The 16748-nt window shown below is 38.0% G+C and overlaps 1 protein-coding gene across 1 annotated transcript in view; it reads right to left on the bottom strand.

Annotated features, from left to right (window-relative positions):
• WDR64 (WD repeat domain 64) overlaps positions 1 to 16748 on the bottom strand; it is a 123156-nt gene that overhangs the window by 83353 nt on the left and 23055 nt on the right. The window contains exons 4-8 of the mRNA XM_040263575.1: positions 15203 to 15306; positions 12251 to 12280; positions 10900 to 11010; positions 7505 to 7719; positions 3787 to 3921 (exon numbers count right to left, since the gene is read on the bottom strand). Coding sequence (XP_040119509.1) covers positions 3787 to 3921; positions 7505 to 7719; positions 10900 to 11010; positions 12251 to 12280; positions 15203 to 15306 — 595 coding nt within the window. The remainder of the gene's footprint in view (positions 1 to 3786; positions 3922 to 7504; positions 7720 to 10899; positions 11011 to 12250; positions 12281 to 15202; positions 15307 to 16748) is intronic.

Here is a 16748-nt window from a genome sequence, read left to right as displayed (position 1 = left end):
TTCACTTAGTAAAGGAATAACTTTTGGATGGATTGATGTACTCTGTCAGTCACCATGTAATATGTCAGTATTGAAAGTGAAAGTTGATTGGTCATGTCCAGCTGTTTGTGATCTCATGGACTGTAGCCCTCCAGGCTCCTCTGTCCATGGGGATTCTCGAGGCATGGATACCAGAGTGGATTGCCATGCCCTCCTCCAGAGGATCTTTCCAACCCAGGGATTGAACCCAGGTCTCCCGCATTGCAGGTGGACTCTTTACCAACTGAGCCACCAGGAACACATTTTCAAACCCACTAGGGAGTATCAATTTGTACAAGATCTAAGGACTGTTAATGAAGCAATGGAATCCATCTACTCTATTGTGCCTCATCCTTATACTATCATGACTCACATGCCCAAGTCCAGATGATACAAATATTTATTGGTAGTGGTAGACATTCACTGGATGGGTAGAGGTTTTTCCCACACAGAGAACAGGCCTCAGAGGTAACCAAACACTTGCTTAAGGAGGTAATCCCATTTTGGATTACCTCAATCTATACAAAGTGATACCTCTGAATTTACCTCTAAAACGCCCCAACAAGTAGCTAAAACCCTGGGGGAAAGTACTCCCTTCATACAGCATAGAGACCCCAATCCCCAGGGAAAGCGGAAAAAAATGAATGATATTTGGAAGTGAACTATAGTCAAATTATGCCAAGAGACTCAGGAAAACTGAGTCCAAATATTACCAGTTATTCTAATGAGAATAAGGGCAGCCCCCAAAGAAAAGCTAAGATGCAGTCCCTATGAATTAATGTATGGGAGACCCTTCTTAACAAATGATTTTTTATTAGATGAAGAAACAAGCTGTGCTTCTCTGGTGGCTCAAATAGTAAAGAATCTGCCTGCAATGCAGGAGACTCAGGTTCAATCCCTTGGGAAGATCCCCTGGAAAAGGGAATGGCAACCCACTCCAGTACTCTTGCCCAGAGAATTCCATGGACAGAGGAGACTGGCTGGCTACAGTCAATGAGGTCCCGAAGAGTCAGACATGACTGAGCAACTAACACACAGAGAGATTACAAAGCGATTTTACTATAAACTCGGACCAAGTACAACTTGTCCTAATAGATGGGGGACCCCTGTAATTTAATGATCACTCAAGAAAGCTATCGGATCTTTGTGGAATAAAGCATGCCTGCTTAACTATAAAGTGTGAGATATGCCCCGAGTCATTAAGTGAAAGAAAAAAATGTTACCACCTTTCAGCTGATTTGAATAAGCACTATGACAGTCCAGTGGTGCCCCACTCCAATACTCTTACCTGGAAAATCCCATGGACAGAGGAGCCTGGTGGGCTGCAGTCCATGGGATCGCTGAGGGTTGGACACGACTGAGTGGCTTCACTTTCACTTTTCACTTTCATGCATTGGAGAAGGAAATGGCAACCCACTCCAGTGTCCTTGCCCGGAGAATCCCAGGAACAGGGGAGCCTGGTGGGCTGTCGTCCATGGGGTCACACAGAGTCGGACACGACTGAAGTGACTTAGGACCATGACAGTCCTAGTTCGACCTCATATGGTCAGACACTCTCCCACCCAATAGGAATGAGGAGCTAGTGATGTAAGCCTGGCATCTACTTGAAGAATGAGGAAGAAGGCAGTCTGTTCCCCCTCCCTCACTTTCCTTTGATTATAAAAATGTAGCTCACTTAATCCTCAGGGCAGAGTCCCGCCAGCCTCTTTGCATTTCTCACAAGTGTCCTATGTTAGTAAATCTGCTTCTTGCCTATCACTTTGCCTCTCACTGAATTCCTTCTGCACTTAGGGACAAAGAACCTGAGCCACAGTAAGTCCTGACACCAGGAGAGTGATTCTAATTAAAAAATCATGAGTTCAGGTCCCAATCTGGCTTTAGCCTGAGTTCACGTCCCACCACATGGGGTCAAGTCCCATTCTGAGGTGCACCATTTCAGTGCTACCAAGAACAGTTAAAATGCTATAAAAGGCATAGATTAAAAGGTGAGGGAAGTAAAATTTAGCTATGAACAATAAATTTAAGGGGCTATGAGATATCTAGGTGGACATGGTATAAGTAAGGTAGGTATAAGTAAGTCTAGTTTCAAGACAGCTTGGGTTTCATCAGTATACAGGTATTAATATATTGGGATAGAGGAAAATAGCCCAAGATTTGCATAGAAAATGACTATTAAGGTTGGTTAAGGACAAAACTCTGGAGAATGCCACCACAAAAATAGCAGATGCAAAAAGAGAGATCACAAGGGAAAAGAACAAACATAAGATACTGGGAGAAAACTCTGGCTTCCCAGAAGCCAAGAGAATAGAGTTTTAGGGAGGGTGATCAGTAATACTGCCAAACTATCTTCCAAGGTGGCTGTGCTCATTTTACACTCCCACAAGCACTGAATGAGAGTTCCTATTGTTCCACATTCTTGCCAGCATTTGATGTCAGTGTTTTGGATGCTGAGCACTTGTAGGTGTGTAATGATATCTCACTGTGACTTTAGTTTGCATTTCTCTAGTGATGTAGGATGTGAAACATCTTTTCATATACTTATTGCCATCTGTATACCTTCTTTGGTAATGTGTCTGCTCAGATCTTTTGCTTATTGTTCAATCAGATTGCTTTATTGTTGTATTGTAAGAGATCTTTGTATATTTTGGATAACTGTCCTTTATCACATATATGTTTTGCAAATATTTTCTCCTAATCTAGGCCTATCTTCTTGTTCTCTTGATGGTGTCTTTTTCAAAACAGAATTTTTAATTTGAATGAAGTCCAGTTTGCCAATGATTTCTTTCATGCAGTTGTTTCTTAAATGTTATTGCCAAACCCAAAGTCATCTGGATTTTCTTCTAGGAGTTTTATAGTTTTGCATTTTATCTTTGGGTATATGATCCATTTTGAGTTATTTCTCTAAAACTTGTATAATGACTATGTCCAGATGGAGAGTTTTTATCAGGAATGGGTATTGGGTTTTGTCAAGTGCTTTTTCTGCATCTATTGATGTGATCATGTGATTTCTTTCTTCTTCAGCCTGCCCTAATCCCAGAAAGTTCTCTCATGCCCACTTGGGATCCCTACTTCCCCCTGCTCCCAATCTACTACTTTCTGTTTCCATCAATTTGTCTTTTCTGGGCATTTCCTTTAAATGGAATTCTTTATATGCAGTCTTTTGTGTCTGGCTTCTATCACCTAGCATAACATTTTTGAGGTTTATACATGCTGTAGGATATATCTCTCTTTAAAAAATACAATGGCTGTTTTATAGTCACTATATATTAGTATAACCTTGCTATACATCAATATAACTATTAATAAATATTTAACTAGGGAGGAACTAAGATTATACACTATTCAAACTCACCTGTCTATAAGAAAGCCATTTTGTGTATTTATTAAACATGAAACACGATGATTGTGTTACAGATACTCATAGGTAATTGGCTAGTCAATTGACCTATGAGAGTGATTTTTAAAGTATAAAGTTTTACCAATAGAATTATATTTGGAAAAAATAGATATATCAACATTGATTTATTTTAATAGAATACAGCAATAAACAACAAATGAGCAGAATTGCTTCTAAGAAAAGAGAAATCATGTTCATATTTGTATAACTTCAACTGCCTTCTGAAAAATCTAATTAATCTTGTTGAACAAATGGGATATTTAACATCTGATTCTTCTAAAAACCAATTTAAAAGCTCCAAGGCTGCCGTGAGTTTAAGGAAAACACCTGAAAGTCACAAAATGTTTATGTATATAAACCATTGTACTTACAAATTATCCTCAATTCTTTTCAACGATTCCAAAACTAATGAATGAACATTGTCTAAGGAGCAGGATCCAAAGCAATTTAAGGCTGGAATATATCTAATTTTCATAACCCAGTCATTATGTAGCTTCCTTTTAACACTAGGAATTACAAGAAAAAAAAGGGGGGATTATGTTAGACTCACAGACACATCATGTTGAATTTCTATTTGGTATTTCACTTTTACTTTAACCAAATTGCAACTCTGAGCTATAGTAAAGCCTCCATGTATGAACAGTATCCTATGCGTTGTGCAACTTTCAACTGTTTAACTACATTTTCATCATCTAGCATATTTTAAAATAAAAAATAAAAGTTTGTTATCAGATTTTGAGCTATAGATTCAGAATTAAATTTTAATCAAGATGAATTTCTGTCCAATATTAACCCTATCATCTTTTGTTGCTGTTGTTTAATAGCTAAGTCATGTCCAACTCATTTGCAAACCCATGGACTATGACCTCCTAAACTCCTCTATCCCTGGAATTTCCCAGGCAAAAATACTAGAGTGGGTAGCCGTTTCCTTCTCCATAGGATCTTCCCAAAGCAGGGATCAAACCTGAATTTCCTGCATTGGCAGGTAGATTCTTTACCACTGAACCACCAGAGAAGCCACTATCATCCTTACCCTATTGAAAAAATTCTGATCAAGCAAACAGAAGACTGTTTTAAAATATTTTTTATCTTCTGTGAGTCAATTCATTTTCCTATTTCCCATGAGTACATTTAAAACTGAAGAACAAGGAATTTTTCAGTCCCAGATCACTGGTGAAGCTGAGGCCAGGACAACTGTCATATGTCTGCCGTGTCTGTGCTCAGTCACTTCAGTTGCATCTGACTCTTCACGACCCATGGACTGTAGCCCAGCAGGCTCCTCTGTCCATGGGATTTCCCAGGCAAGAGTACTGAAGTGGGTTGCCATGCTCCCAAAGATAAAACCCATATCTCCTACATCTCCTGCATTGCAGGTGGCTCCTTTACCTGCTGAGCCACCAGGGAAGCCAGTGTATTTGTTCCTCAGTCAAAAACACTGGTTGAGCTTTATGGCCCCAATCCTAGGTACTGAGGACATAAAGATGATTAATGTAAAATCCTTACCATCAAGTTTCTTAGATTGTAGTTGAGAAATAAACATGATTATAACTCAAGGCAGGAAAGTTTGACAATATTGGATTAAACAGAGTGAAGAGGGAGATTTCTTTTTTCCATGTCACATTGTGTTAAATTTTGAACTCTGGATATTGGCTACTTTTTTCAATTTCTACAATGTTTTGCCTCAACACTCAGCCTAAGTATATGTGTGTGTGTGTGTGTGTGTGTGCTTAGTGGCTTAGTCATGTCCAACTCTTTGCAACCCCATGGACTGTAGTCCACCAGGCTCCTCTATCCATGGGGATTCTCTAGGCAAGAATACTGGGGTGGTTTGCCATGCCCTCCTCCAGGGGATCTTCCCAACCCAGGGATCAAACCCAGGTCTTGTGCATTGCAGGCAGATTTTTTACTGTCTGAGCCACCATATATACTTCAGTCTCAAATAATTTAAGTCATGCCCGGTGTCTCAATGGTAAAGAACCCACCTGCCAATGCAGGAGACTTGGTTTTGATCCCTGGGTAAGGAAGACCCTCTGAAAAAAGAAATGGCAACCCACTCCAATATTCTTGCCTGGGAAATCCCACGGACAGAGGAGCCTGGTGAGCTACAGTCCACAGAGTTGCAAAGAATCAAACACTGCTTAGTGACTAAACAGCAGCAACAGCAGACACATATCTCAGTAAAGAGAAGATTCATGTCTTGGCATCTAAGAGCCTATCATAATGGGAATAAAGTGCTTGATAATGGATAGAACAGCCCATCATATTTTGGGAAAGTCTCCCATTAGAGGCTAGTACTTTGGTGGAACTAAGTCATACTGTTCATATTTGAAAGATGGAAAATGGAGCCAGACAAGTATTATGTCATTCTTAGAGTTTCAGCAATGGACTAGTCTTAATTCTGTTGTAGCAATAGCTGTAAATGAGCTTTTAATTACATATTCTCACTCTGGGATAAAACATTTGCTATATTAATAACAAAATATAATCCTGTATTTTTAAGGTTTTTTTCTTATTGTGAAAAAAAAATTTTGTTTGTACAAAATTTAGAAAGTAGAAAAACATAAAGAAGAAAATAAAAGTCACTTCTCTTAGGTTCCAAAGAGAATCATTGTTAACGTTTGGGTATATTTCCATTCAGCATTTTTCTTTCTATGTAGAAGTACACAGACACACACAGACACATATACATATGGATATCCGTGTGTTTTTAAATTAAACTAGATTCAAATGTACATAGAAAAACAAAAGTTTTTTTACTTTGTATTATATTATGAATATTTTCCATATTATTAAATATTTTTCAAAACATAATTTAATGGGGATGCATGGCATCCTCTAATATGGTTATACTGTGATTTATTGCATGCCTTTGATGCCTTAAATATTTTTTAGGACTCTGATAAAAATGTATTTTACATATAAATATATTACACATGTATAGACACTTTAAAAATATGTAAATATACTTATAGAATTTATATTATATTAAACATTTATATAATGCATGAATTATTTATTTAAATGGTTCCTTATTTAAATTAATCATTCCCCTATTGTTGGACACTGGATGTTTCATTATTAGAAATAATGCTGTGATAATCATGCTTAACTTTTTAAACACATGGGGATCACAGGTCTCAATGTATAAATGTTTTTTAAGATCCTTGATGCATCTGCACAAACTGCTTTCCAGAAAGGGATTCAATTCATTGTTTTCACCATAAGCAGTAAGAGAGAATGCCTATCTCACAGCATTGTACCCATTTTTAATCTTTTCTAATTTTATAAGTGAGAAGTTGTATATGACTTTAAGTTGCACTTCTTTGATTAATAAAAAGGTTGTATTTAGTAAAAAGTCTGTTTTTCTGCTAATAAAATTAATATATACCTTACTCTAAAAACTTCAAAAACACTACAATTATAAAGAAGACAATAGAAATCACCCATAATCTCATCAGTTGGAGATATCTGTTGTTAGCATTTTTGCCTGATGATCAGTTTGAAACTTTCATTGACTATTTCTACTGTGTGGGTATGTGTGTAAATAATCTGTTCATCATCTTTGCCAATTTTTATCTTGAGAAATTATTATTTTTTAACTGAATTCTAATACCTATTAAAGATTAGTAACCCACTGTCTGTCATATTTTTATATTTATCCCAGTTTGCTATTTATTTTTCAAGATATTATCTTTTGATTTTATGTATAGTCAAATCTATCAAACTCTTTGAGTCTTGTATCCATTGGTTTTATGTTTAGAATCTTCTTGCATATTTAAGTACTAGTAAACAGTTATATGTACCTTTTCCTTTTTTATGATTTAATTTTTCATGGAACTCTTTAATTCATTCAAGTATCTATAGATTTTAACTGTCAATAGCATTTGAAATAAGGATTTCAGTTGCTGATTTTCCTGTCTTCGCTGTTATAATGGAAGTCCCTTGAGGTGAAAAAAAACAAAAAAGAAATTCTTTTTCAGCTTTGTATTTAAAATATCTACCATGGGGTCTGGCATATTATTTTCATTATATAAATACTTGAACAATGTCTATATTAAAACTATTGGAATACCCATATAATATCCTTACCTTTTGAAGTTCTTTGAGTCTAAGACCTGATTCTGTAATCTTTTTTTTGATTTTGCCTGCTTTAATCCAAAGTCTTCACTATTTACTGTGAATTTGCTCACAAAACCACCATCATCCCCCAAGAGGATGTCATCTCGGCAGAGTTGGTCAGGCAGAGACACTACACACACACAGAGGAGGCAATGATCCATAGGTTTTATGACAAAATAGTTTTCCTAGAAACAGAAGAACACTTTAAATGTTATTGTGTTGCTCTAAATATCTAAATATTAAATTTAAATATTGCTCTTATTCTTTATAAGATTTTACTTTTCTGATGTTTTTCATTTTAGATACTCCCACTGTTAAAGGAACTTGAAAAAAAACAAAGTCAACTAAGTAGAAGTTAATGAACACTTACTGTTAGCCCAACACTGTGCTTTTGGGCGTTTTGTTGGAGAAAAGTGTAAGGTATCTTTCTTTGGCCCAATAAATAATGAGATTTTCTGATATATTACTATGAATATTCTTTTCTTGAATTTGTAAGGCAATATTAACAGGAAGCAAAAAAAAGTTCAGGTGTTAAAAGACCATTGAAATAAAAATGAGTAGTAAATAGGCAAATCTAATATCAAAATCCCTATTACTTTACAAGGAGAAAAATATCCTAACATCTACATGTATCCAGAAATATTCAGCAAGCATCTATCATGCTGGCTCTGTATTATCAAACTGGGTTCACTAAGCTATATAGCCATTGCTTTCCTGGAACTTAGTTTCTATCTAAGAGAGAAGAAAAAAGTATTTAAAATTTTTTAAATCTCTCTTGTTTCCTATAGAATGAATAAAACTTGAACATTGACAGGTTCATTCAGTCATTCACAAACATTTATTGAGCACCTACAATATGGCAAGAACCATTCTAGGCACTGGCTGTTAGTGATGAACAAAAGTTTCTGACTTTGTGGAACTACTATCCCAGTTGGGGGAGACAGATGAATAAAACAGATAATTCCAGATAATGGGATATACATTTTAAAAAATAAGCCAGAGCGCTGTGTTAAAGAGTTACTGAAGAAGTCACTTTGGGTCCCATGGTCATGGAAGTTGACCTTGGATCTGAGATCTGAATTGGTTGAGAGGAGGATTCAGAAGAGGTTGAAAAGGAGGATCCTAGGAGAAGAGAATAATGTCAAAAAAAGAGAAAGGTAAGAAGCCTTGTTCTGGACAAGGCAGGAGAGGATGGGGGGTGTTGGATACAGAGAGTGTCAGATTTTGTTTTTAGAGAGAGGACCAAAGAAAGGAAGGAAGTAGTGTTGCATTCTTAGTTAAAGCTTAATTAAGGCTGGAATTTGAAAGAGGACAAACCTTCCAGACTCAGTATTCTCAGAAACAGGAAGAAGTTAATCTGCTGAAAGGGAACGCTTGCCAGGAGAGGGAAAGTGAGTTGGCAAGAATCAGAAACAGGTTGATAGAAGACACTGGAGTGCTCAAGTGAGGTGGCAAACCCTTACTTTGTAGCGATGCCAAATAGTTGGTTCTGAGTTCTTCTCTAGCAGTGCTTAGCCACTGCAAGGGAGTAAAGCAGGGCTATAGCATCTACCTGAGATTCAAGTTTTGAAGGACAGAGATTTAAGAGATGATCCATCTTGGGGGTAATATGAGAAGGGAAAGAGCGAAGAAGCAGGGGTACTGAAGCATGGAAGAAGATGCTTTCAACACAGTGTGTCTCATAGACGCTTCTGTGAGATTGAAAAGCAAGAGTGAAAACAAGAGAGTGAGAAGCAAGAGATTATAATCAAACTATATGACATGAGATAGTGATACTTTTGAACTGTGGTGTTGGAGAAGACTCTTGAGAATCCCTTGGACTGCAGGGAGATCCAACCAGCCCATTCTGAAGATCAGCCCTGGGATTTCTTTGGAAGGAATGATGCTAAAGCTGAAACTCCAGTACTTTGGCCACCCCATGTGAAGAGTTGACTCATTGGAAAAGACTTTGATGCTGGGAGGGATTGGGGGTAGGAGGAGAAGGGGAAGACCAAAGATGAGATGGCTGGATGGCATCACTGACTTGATGGATGTGAGTCTGAGTGAACTCCGGGAGTTGGTGATAGACAGGGAGGCCTGGCGTGCTGCCATTCATGGGGTTGCAAAGAGTCGGACACGACTGAACGACTGCACTGAACTGAACTGAGTGACAAATCTCATTTTAAAATACATTAAGCAAACAGCTGTCTCCTTTAAAATCATCTTGGCATCATTAGTGATAGTGAAGTCGCTCAGTCGTGTCCAACTCTTTGCAACCCCACGGACACCAGGTTCCTCCGTCCATGGGATTTTCTAGGCAAGAGTACTGGAGTGGGTTGCCTTTTCCTTCTCCAGGGAACTTCCCAACCCAGGGATCAAACCCAGGTCTCCCGCATTGTAGACAGACGCTTTACCGTCTGAGCCACCAGGGATTAGTTGGCCAGTATTGTGGACAAGCATAGGAAATTTACTTTTCATTGAGACTAGTATGGCACAGAGGAAGGGTAAATTATTTCTTAATCTTCCATGTCCTTCAAAGTCAGCTTGCTTCCTGAGAGCATATTTAAATAACCCCAGTTCTTAGTGGTCTCACCTCTCCCTGAGCTCTTGTTCTTTTTTGCTTTATAATTTTCTGTACCATTGTATTACATATTATGTTTGTTCATGAGATTCCTCGAGGCTGAGTTTTGTGTCAGTACAGGGAACATGTTCTTTGTTTCTGTAGATGCTCAATAAATACTGTAAATTGGTTAAGCTATAACATTTCATTTACTGAAAGGATTAACATTAACATCTACCCCATTAGATTTTTTTGCCACAATTAGGTATTTGATTTTAGTAATTCTCTTGCCAAATAAAGCTGGACTGAAAGTCTGAACTGGATAACATGAGCATAATCAAAGATAATACTTGGATTCAGAGAAAGGTGTAAAATGAGAAATGAACTAGTCAATCTCTCGCTCTCAAAAACAAAACAAATTAAACATATGCTAAATGAAAATATGTTCCCTTTTAATTAAGGCTCAGAATATTACTGTTGGACTAGACTATTTTATTAATAGTTAACCCCGATTTTATGGGCTTCTCTGGTGGCTCAGCTGGTAAAGAATCTGCCTGCAGTCCTGGAGATCTGGGTTCGATCTCTGGATTGGGAGGATCCTCTGGGGAAGGGAACGGCTACCCTCTCCAGTATTCTGGCCTGGAGAATTCCATGGACTGTATAGTCCATGGGGTTGCAAAGAGTCGGACACAACTGAGCAACTTTCACTTCACTTTCATTTTATATATGAGGAAACTGATGTTCAATAGAGAAAGTGAGCTGCTCCCATCCTACCTGTATGGAAAAGACAATCCAATTTCTTTGAGTATTTCCCTTAACACAGTACCTGGCTGCTCCCTTGAGCTTTATAATCCCAGACAATAATGGTCCTTTCAGTAGTAGCAACAATTCGTTTCAGCTGTGAGAGGTAATCACATCCTGTAATCCAGGAGGTATCCTGATGGAAAAACATGGAATCGGAATGTTATGTTTTGGACTATATTGTGTTTTGTTCTATCACATAATGACTGGCTTCTAAGGAGTAGATTAGTTACATTAAAAGCACCATTTTGCCCCCTTATTTGCAGAGGAGCCACACAATATCTCTTCTTTGATGTCTTGACAAGAGGGTCTCATCTTTTTCCCTTTTACCCTGAGTTTCTCAGCACCATCAGCTGGAGAATGGCACAGTCAGAGCCTTGGCACAGCTCCCTGAAGCACATAGCCACTGGCCAAGCAATCATCTTTGTGCACTGTTCTTCTCCATGAGAACACTTCTTCATAGGACATAGGACTAGATTTGCAGCACTGATTAAGCAAGTTCTTGGGCCCTGTCCTCATGCTTAACATTTTTAGCTGCATAAGACCTTGGTGATCATCTGGTCAGGGATCAACTTGAGGCCAACAATTTTGCCTCATGCCTTCCAAAAGCCACCAGGTTGGCGTGGCCTGGACCCATACTATCACTGACAGCACACGATGTTACAGGAACAAAGGCTCCCACTGGTGAGTGTGTCTGTGCCAGAAACTGCTCCAGGTGCTCCAGGTATGCCCTGAATCTTCTGTAAAACCCATTAGGAATTTTAAGAAAGTTTAAGAAACAGAGACTCAGAGACTCCTCTGCCTGGTATCTCAGTGCATTTCAGTACATACAGGCAAGGTGAAAACCAACCATTCCCCGTCCCCCATAAAGCCACCGTGGGAAGCCACGGATTCTACAGTGGGAAGTCACCATAGCTTTACAACATTTGCCACAAGATTACTGTTCCAATTAGTAATATGGGTTAAATCAATTACAAAATTGTACTCAAGTTTTTTATGCTGTTTTCAAGTTTTAAATGTTTTCAAATAAATATCACTGACTAATTCCCTGTCCTCACAATGTGTGGGTTTTGCCCATTTTTGTTTTTTTAACATTCCTTAATAGTGAGCACTTAGAAAAGCAGCCAAAGCTTTTAAATTGAAGCTTTCAGGGAATAATCAATTTCCAAGCAAATTAACTTAGAAAACAAGATCTGTATCCTCTTTGCTGTTGCTCAAGGTTTAGTTTGGATCCTAGTCAATAAAGGTAAAACTACAACCTATGAAAATATCTTATTCTCAGAGCCTATTCAGGCTCTTCACTGAGATTTTGATTAGTTATGGAAGAATCAGCATCAATCATCTTAACTTGATTAAGAATTTTAAAAAGTACTTACTGTAACATTGGTACTGGTCTGAACTTTCATCTATTAAAAAAAAAAGGAAGAGAATAATGAACCCCCGTTGGCACTATGATTAAAGATGAAAATCCTGGCTATAAAGCACTATGGTATCTCCTAGGTTTAATCTTAATTGTCATTTCTGCCTTCTGTGAGTCTTCCGGTTCCTCCTGCTTCTGAAAATCCTGTCTCTGTGGAATAATGCACTGTTCGCTTTGGGCAACTTTATGCTTCTGTGTCTTATCTTTAAGCCCAGTTACTGTGCTCTTAAACTTTATTATTTTGTTCCTTTTATTTGCACACTTCCTCATATTCCTTAACTATTCAGGGCAACTTCTGATACTAAAATTTGGGACTGCAAAATAATGCTAACAGCAATGGCAAGAATGGTAAATAGGTCAATATGAATAGAGATTGATATAAGGAAAAAAAAGCATTTCATTTGAAAGTTATCTCTCAAGTTACTGAGATTTAAGAACATTCTATCTAGTGGGTTTTCTCTTTTATTCAATAAATATATGTGTATGTGTTGGTCCCTCAGTCATGTCCTACTCTTTGTGATCCCATGGACTGTAGCTCACCAGGCTCCTTTGTCCAAGGAATTCTCCAGGCAAGATTAGTGGAGTGGGTTGCCATTCTCTTCTCCAGGGGACCTTCCCAACCCAGGAGTCGAACCCAGGTCTTCTGCATTGCAGGCAGATTCTTTACCATCTAAGTCACTAGGGAAGCCCCGATAAATATGTATTGAGTGAATATAATATCCTAAGTATTATACTAGTGAAGAATCATGGATTTATCTAAGGAGAGCTAGTAAGTGCATGAGCAGCCTTTTATACCCTTGTTGTTGTTTAGTTGCTAAGTCATGTCTAAGTCGTTTGTGACCTCGTGGACTCTAGCCCATCAGGCTCCACTGTCCATGGGATTTCCCAGGCAAGAATACTGGAGTGGGTTGCCATTTCATTCTGCATAGTATTTTCCCAACCCAAGGAACCAATCCTCATCTCTTGTGTTTCTTGCACTTGCTCTTTACCACTGAGCCCCCAGGTAAGCCCTCTTATACCCTTAAGACATGTTAACTGCTCCCAAGGTGAAGGTAAGGGTCCCAAGTTTATTAATGACCTAGTTTCTTTTGCATGCTCAAATGGTATTTGGGAAAGTTTAGAAAATGGCTTTCTAGAAGGATGGATTATGTGAAAAGCAGAAAATCTGAGTCAAAGAGATTACTTGAACTGTTAGTTGTGGTCATCACAGACTGTCTTTCATCTGAAGAGTTCAAAAATACTTTTCCAACCAGGGACTTTTTTCGAAAGGAAAAAATAAAGGGATTAGAGAAATTCCTCTTCTATTTCTGTCCATCTTTAGTGGAAGTCACTTTAAAATTCCCTTATCTGCTCTAAAATTTTCATAATCCTTTGTGTATATGAAAGAGAAGGAGACACACACATGCATCTCTGGAAATTTGATAATGCCATCTCATTTATTTCACATAGTCCTAAACTATTTCATTATGAACATCATAATTTTTCTTCTCACTGTTTTTCTTTAGATACCATGTTAGTTATATTTTTGAGGAATTAAAGGTAAAAAAAGGAAAAGGATAATAATGCATAGAGAAAAAAGAGACTGAGGAAGGTTTTCATGCTTAATGAGTGAGTGTCCAACTCTTTGTGACCCAGTGGACTCTACAGTCCATGGAATTCTCCAGGCCAGAAAACTGGAGTGGGTAGCCTTTCTCTTCTCCAGGGAAACTTCCCAACCCAGGGATCGAACCCAGGTCTCCTGCATTGCAGGCAGATTCTTTACCAGCTGAGCCACAAGGGAAGCCTACTTAATGAGGCAAATCCATTTTTATTTTCACATTATTTGTTTATAATTACAATTGTCATTATATATCAAGGGTTTACAACAAAGCTAAGTGATTTATGTTGATTAAATCATGCAAACAGCACAACTACCTAGGGAGAGATGTTCTCTGGTCTGGATAAAGAGGAACTGGGGCCTAGAAGTAACATGCATAGCTGTGGTGGAGCTCGGGAGGGGGAGCCAGTCTCCATCCACATCTGCACTCAGAATCTCCTGCTGCACCTCTCGGTGCAGGCGGTCCTCTGACGCAATCTGGCTGCCTGTGATGAAAATCACTGAAAGGCTGAAAATCATTGTTGAAATTTTAATCACGTGATAATTATTTTAAACATATTTTATTTGTATAAAGCTTGACTCTACTTAAAAATAAATTAATAATTAAATCAATTTTTGTATATTTAACACCAAACACTTGTCTAGATCATATTTTATCATGTCATCATATATTCCATTACAATCCCTCATATTTTGAAAACAGAAGTCCAAAAACATAAATTTAGAAAGAAATGACATTAATAATAATAATGCCCTAAAATGTTTCCATATTCATTATCTCATTTGATGTTCACTACAGTGCTCTGAGGGTGAGGGGACTGATCCTGTTGTCCTCATTTTACAAATATGAGAAAAAGAGACATGAAAAGATGTAAGTTGGCTCATTAAGTTCCCTGCTTAACATATAGGATGGTAAAATAGAGGAGCTAGCATCTGAGCCTTTTTTTAAACCTCAAGCACAAGGTTTCTTGTTGGAACCTTTTATTACTTGGTAGTATTATGACAAAATCACTTGACTTGTGACTTTTTATCATTTTATTTGAGAAATTATCTAAGGGCATCCTTTAATTGTGTTGATGCACGTGGTTCAATAGGGTACCCTGAGGAACAATGACAAATATGGTTACTAAATTTTCAAAAGCTGCTCTGGGGTTGAGCAAGCTTCTTGTTTTAATAATATCTGGCTTTGTTTCTTGTAATAATTCTTAAATATGGTTATGGTTTCCGCTGCATCTGATACATAGGCGTAATGCATAGACAAAACAAAAGAGAAAGGCAGGAGAGAGGATGGAAACCAAGCTCTCAAATTACCTGGCTATTGAAGACTGTTATCATTCCTTTCTGAGAAGCTGTTATTAGTAAATCCAACTGAGGAACCTTGACAATGCACTTAATCACATCCCGTCTTCTACTCCCTGTGAATGGCACACACTCATTTCAGCTCCTAGCAGTAAAGACCCTAAAAGTCACTTGTTAGAATTTTAATCAGAAAAGAAAAAGGAAACAACCAATGTTAAGCTAGAGAGGCTCTAGTTACACGAGCAACTATCACTTTTTAATTATCCTTAGAGATACTAATTTGACTTTTTAATGCTTTCCAACTAAACGTGGTCCATGACTTCCCATAGAAGTTGTTAAGATCACAACCTAGCCCCACCTTCAAGTGCACATTTCAGAGAAATGAGTTTTCCAAATGTCTTTTAGAATTATTTCTATTTAAAGATCTTCACATTCAGGAATTCTTTCTTTGAACTGTCACCATACAATTTACAAAGAACGAAAGTTTAATACTATCTCAGGCTTTCCAGTACAAAAAAAATGAAACTGCCTTAATACTGTTTTAGGCTTTCTTTTTTTTTACTTTATGCATTTTGGAGAAAACACTTTCACGTTTCTTTGCCTATGTGCTGAATGATAAAGCCACACATATTGAGCCTCTTCCCAGGATGATTTAAATCAAGTTTTTATAATTGCAAATGTTTAGAGAGGAAAAGCAAGGGAACAAATTTCATACTCCAGTATTATCTGCCTAACCCACACATTCTCAACAGAGAAATTATTTTCTCCAAAAGGGTACAAATTGGTTCTTGGTAGGCAAGGCATGTAAACAACTCTTACTCTCTGTGTCAAAGTTTGGACGTACATACAGTACATAGGCAGAGACACAGTATCTGAGAGAGTAAAACGTCAGAGGGTTGGGGGAATGAGGTTGAGAGGGAGTTGGGGATGGATTTTCCTGCAGGAAAATTTTCCTGCAGGATTTTCCTGCAATTAGGAAAAAAGTTCCAAAAGACTCCTTGGAGGAGTCAACATGAAAAAAAAAAAAAAACCACAAAAGCTGTTGAGAATATTTTATGCCAAGCCACCATCATGTTTTCTGCTTCCATTTCTTCCCCTCTATAGACCACTTTAGTCACAGAAGCCAGAACATTCGTAGAAGCGTAACTCAGGCCAGGCCCTCTCACAGCTTTGTCTTAGAAGTCTTTGTTATGGCCACAAGGCCCTGGACATCAGTGCCCTCACCGCTGATGCTTCTCTAACCTCGCCCACTTCTGCTCTTTTCCCTCCCTCACCACTCCACTCCAGCTTGGAGTGTGTGCTTTACCCTCATATCTCCTCCAGGTCTTTCCCAACTACCCTGTTTAAAGTCCCAACACATGTTCACATGTCCAAACCAACTTCCTCCCTCACTCCTGCTTTATTTTTCTCCACAATCTGCTCACTTTATTATTTTTTTCTATAGCGCTTAATTTACTCACTTTTTTTTTTAATTGTCTCTCTCTTCCCCTATTAGAATATAGATTCCAGGCGGTCAGGGATTTATGATTGTTTGTTCACCGCTGTGTTCCCAGCACTT

The sequence above is a fragment of the Oryx dammah genome, unplaced genomic scaffold, assembly GCF_014754425.2.
Source record: "Oryx dammah isolate SB20612 unplaced genomic scaffold, SCBI_Odam_1.1 HiC_scaffold_21, whole genome shotgun sequence".
Lineage (NCBI taxonomy): Eukaryota > Metazoa > Chordata > Mammalia > Artiodactyla > Bovidae > Oryx > Oryx dammah.
This window is presented reverse-complemented; position numbering and strand designations above follow the sequence as displayed.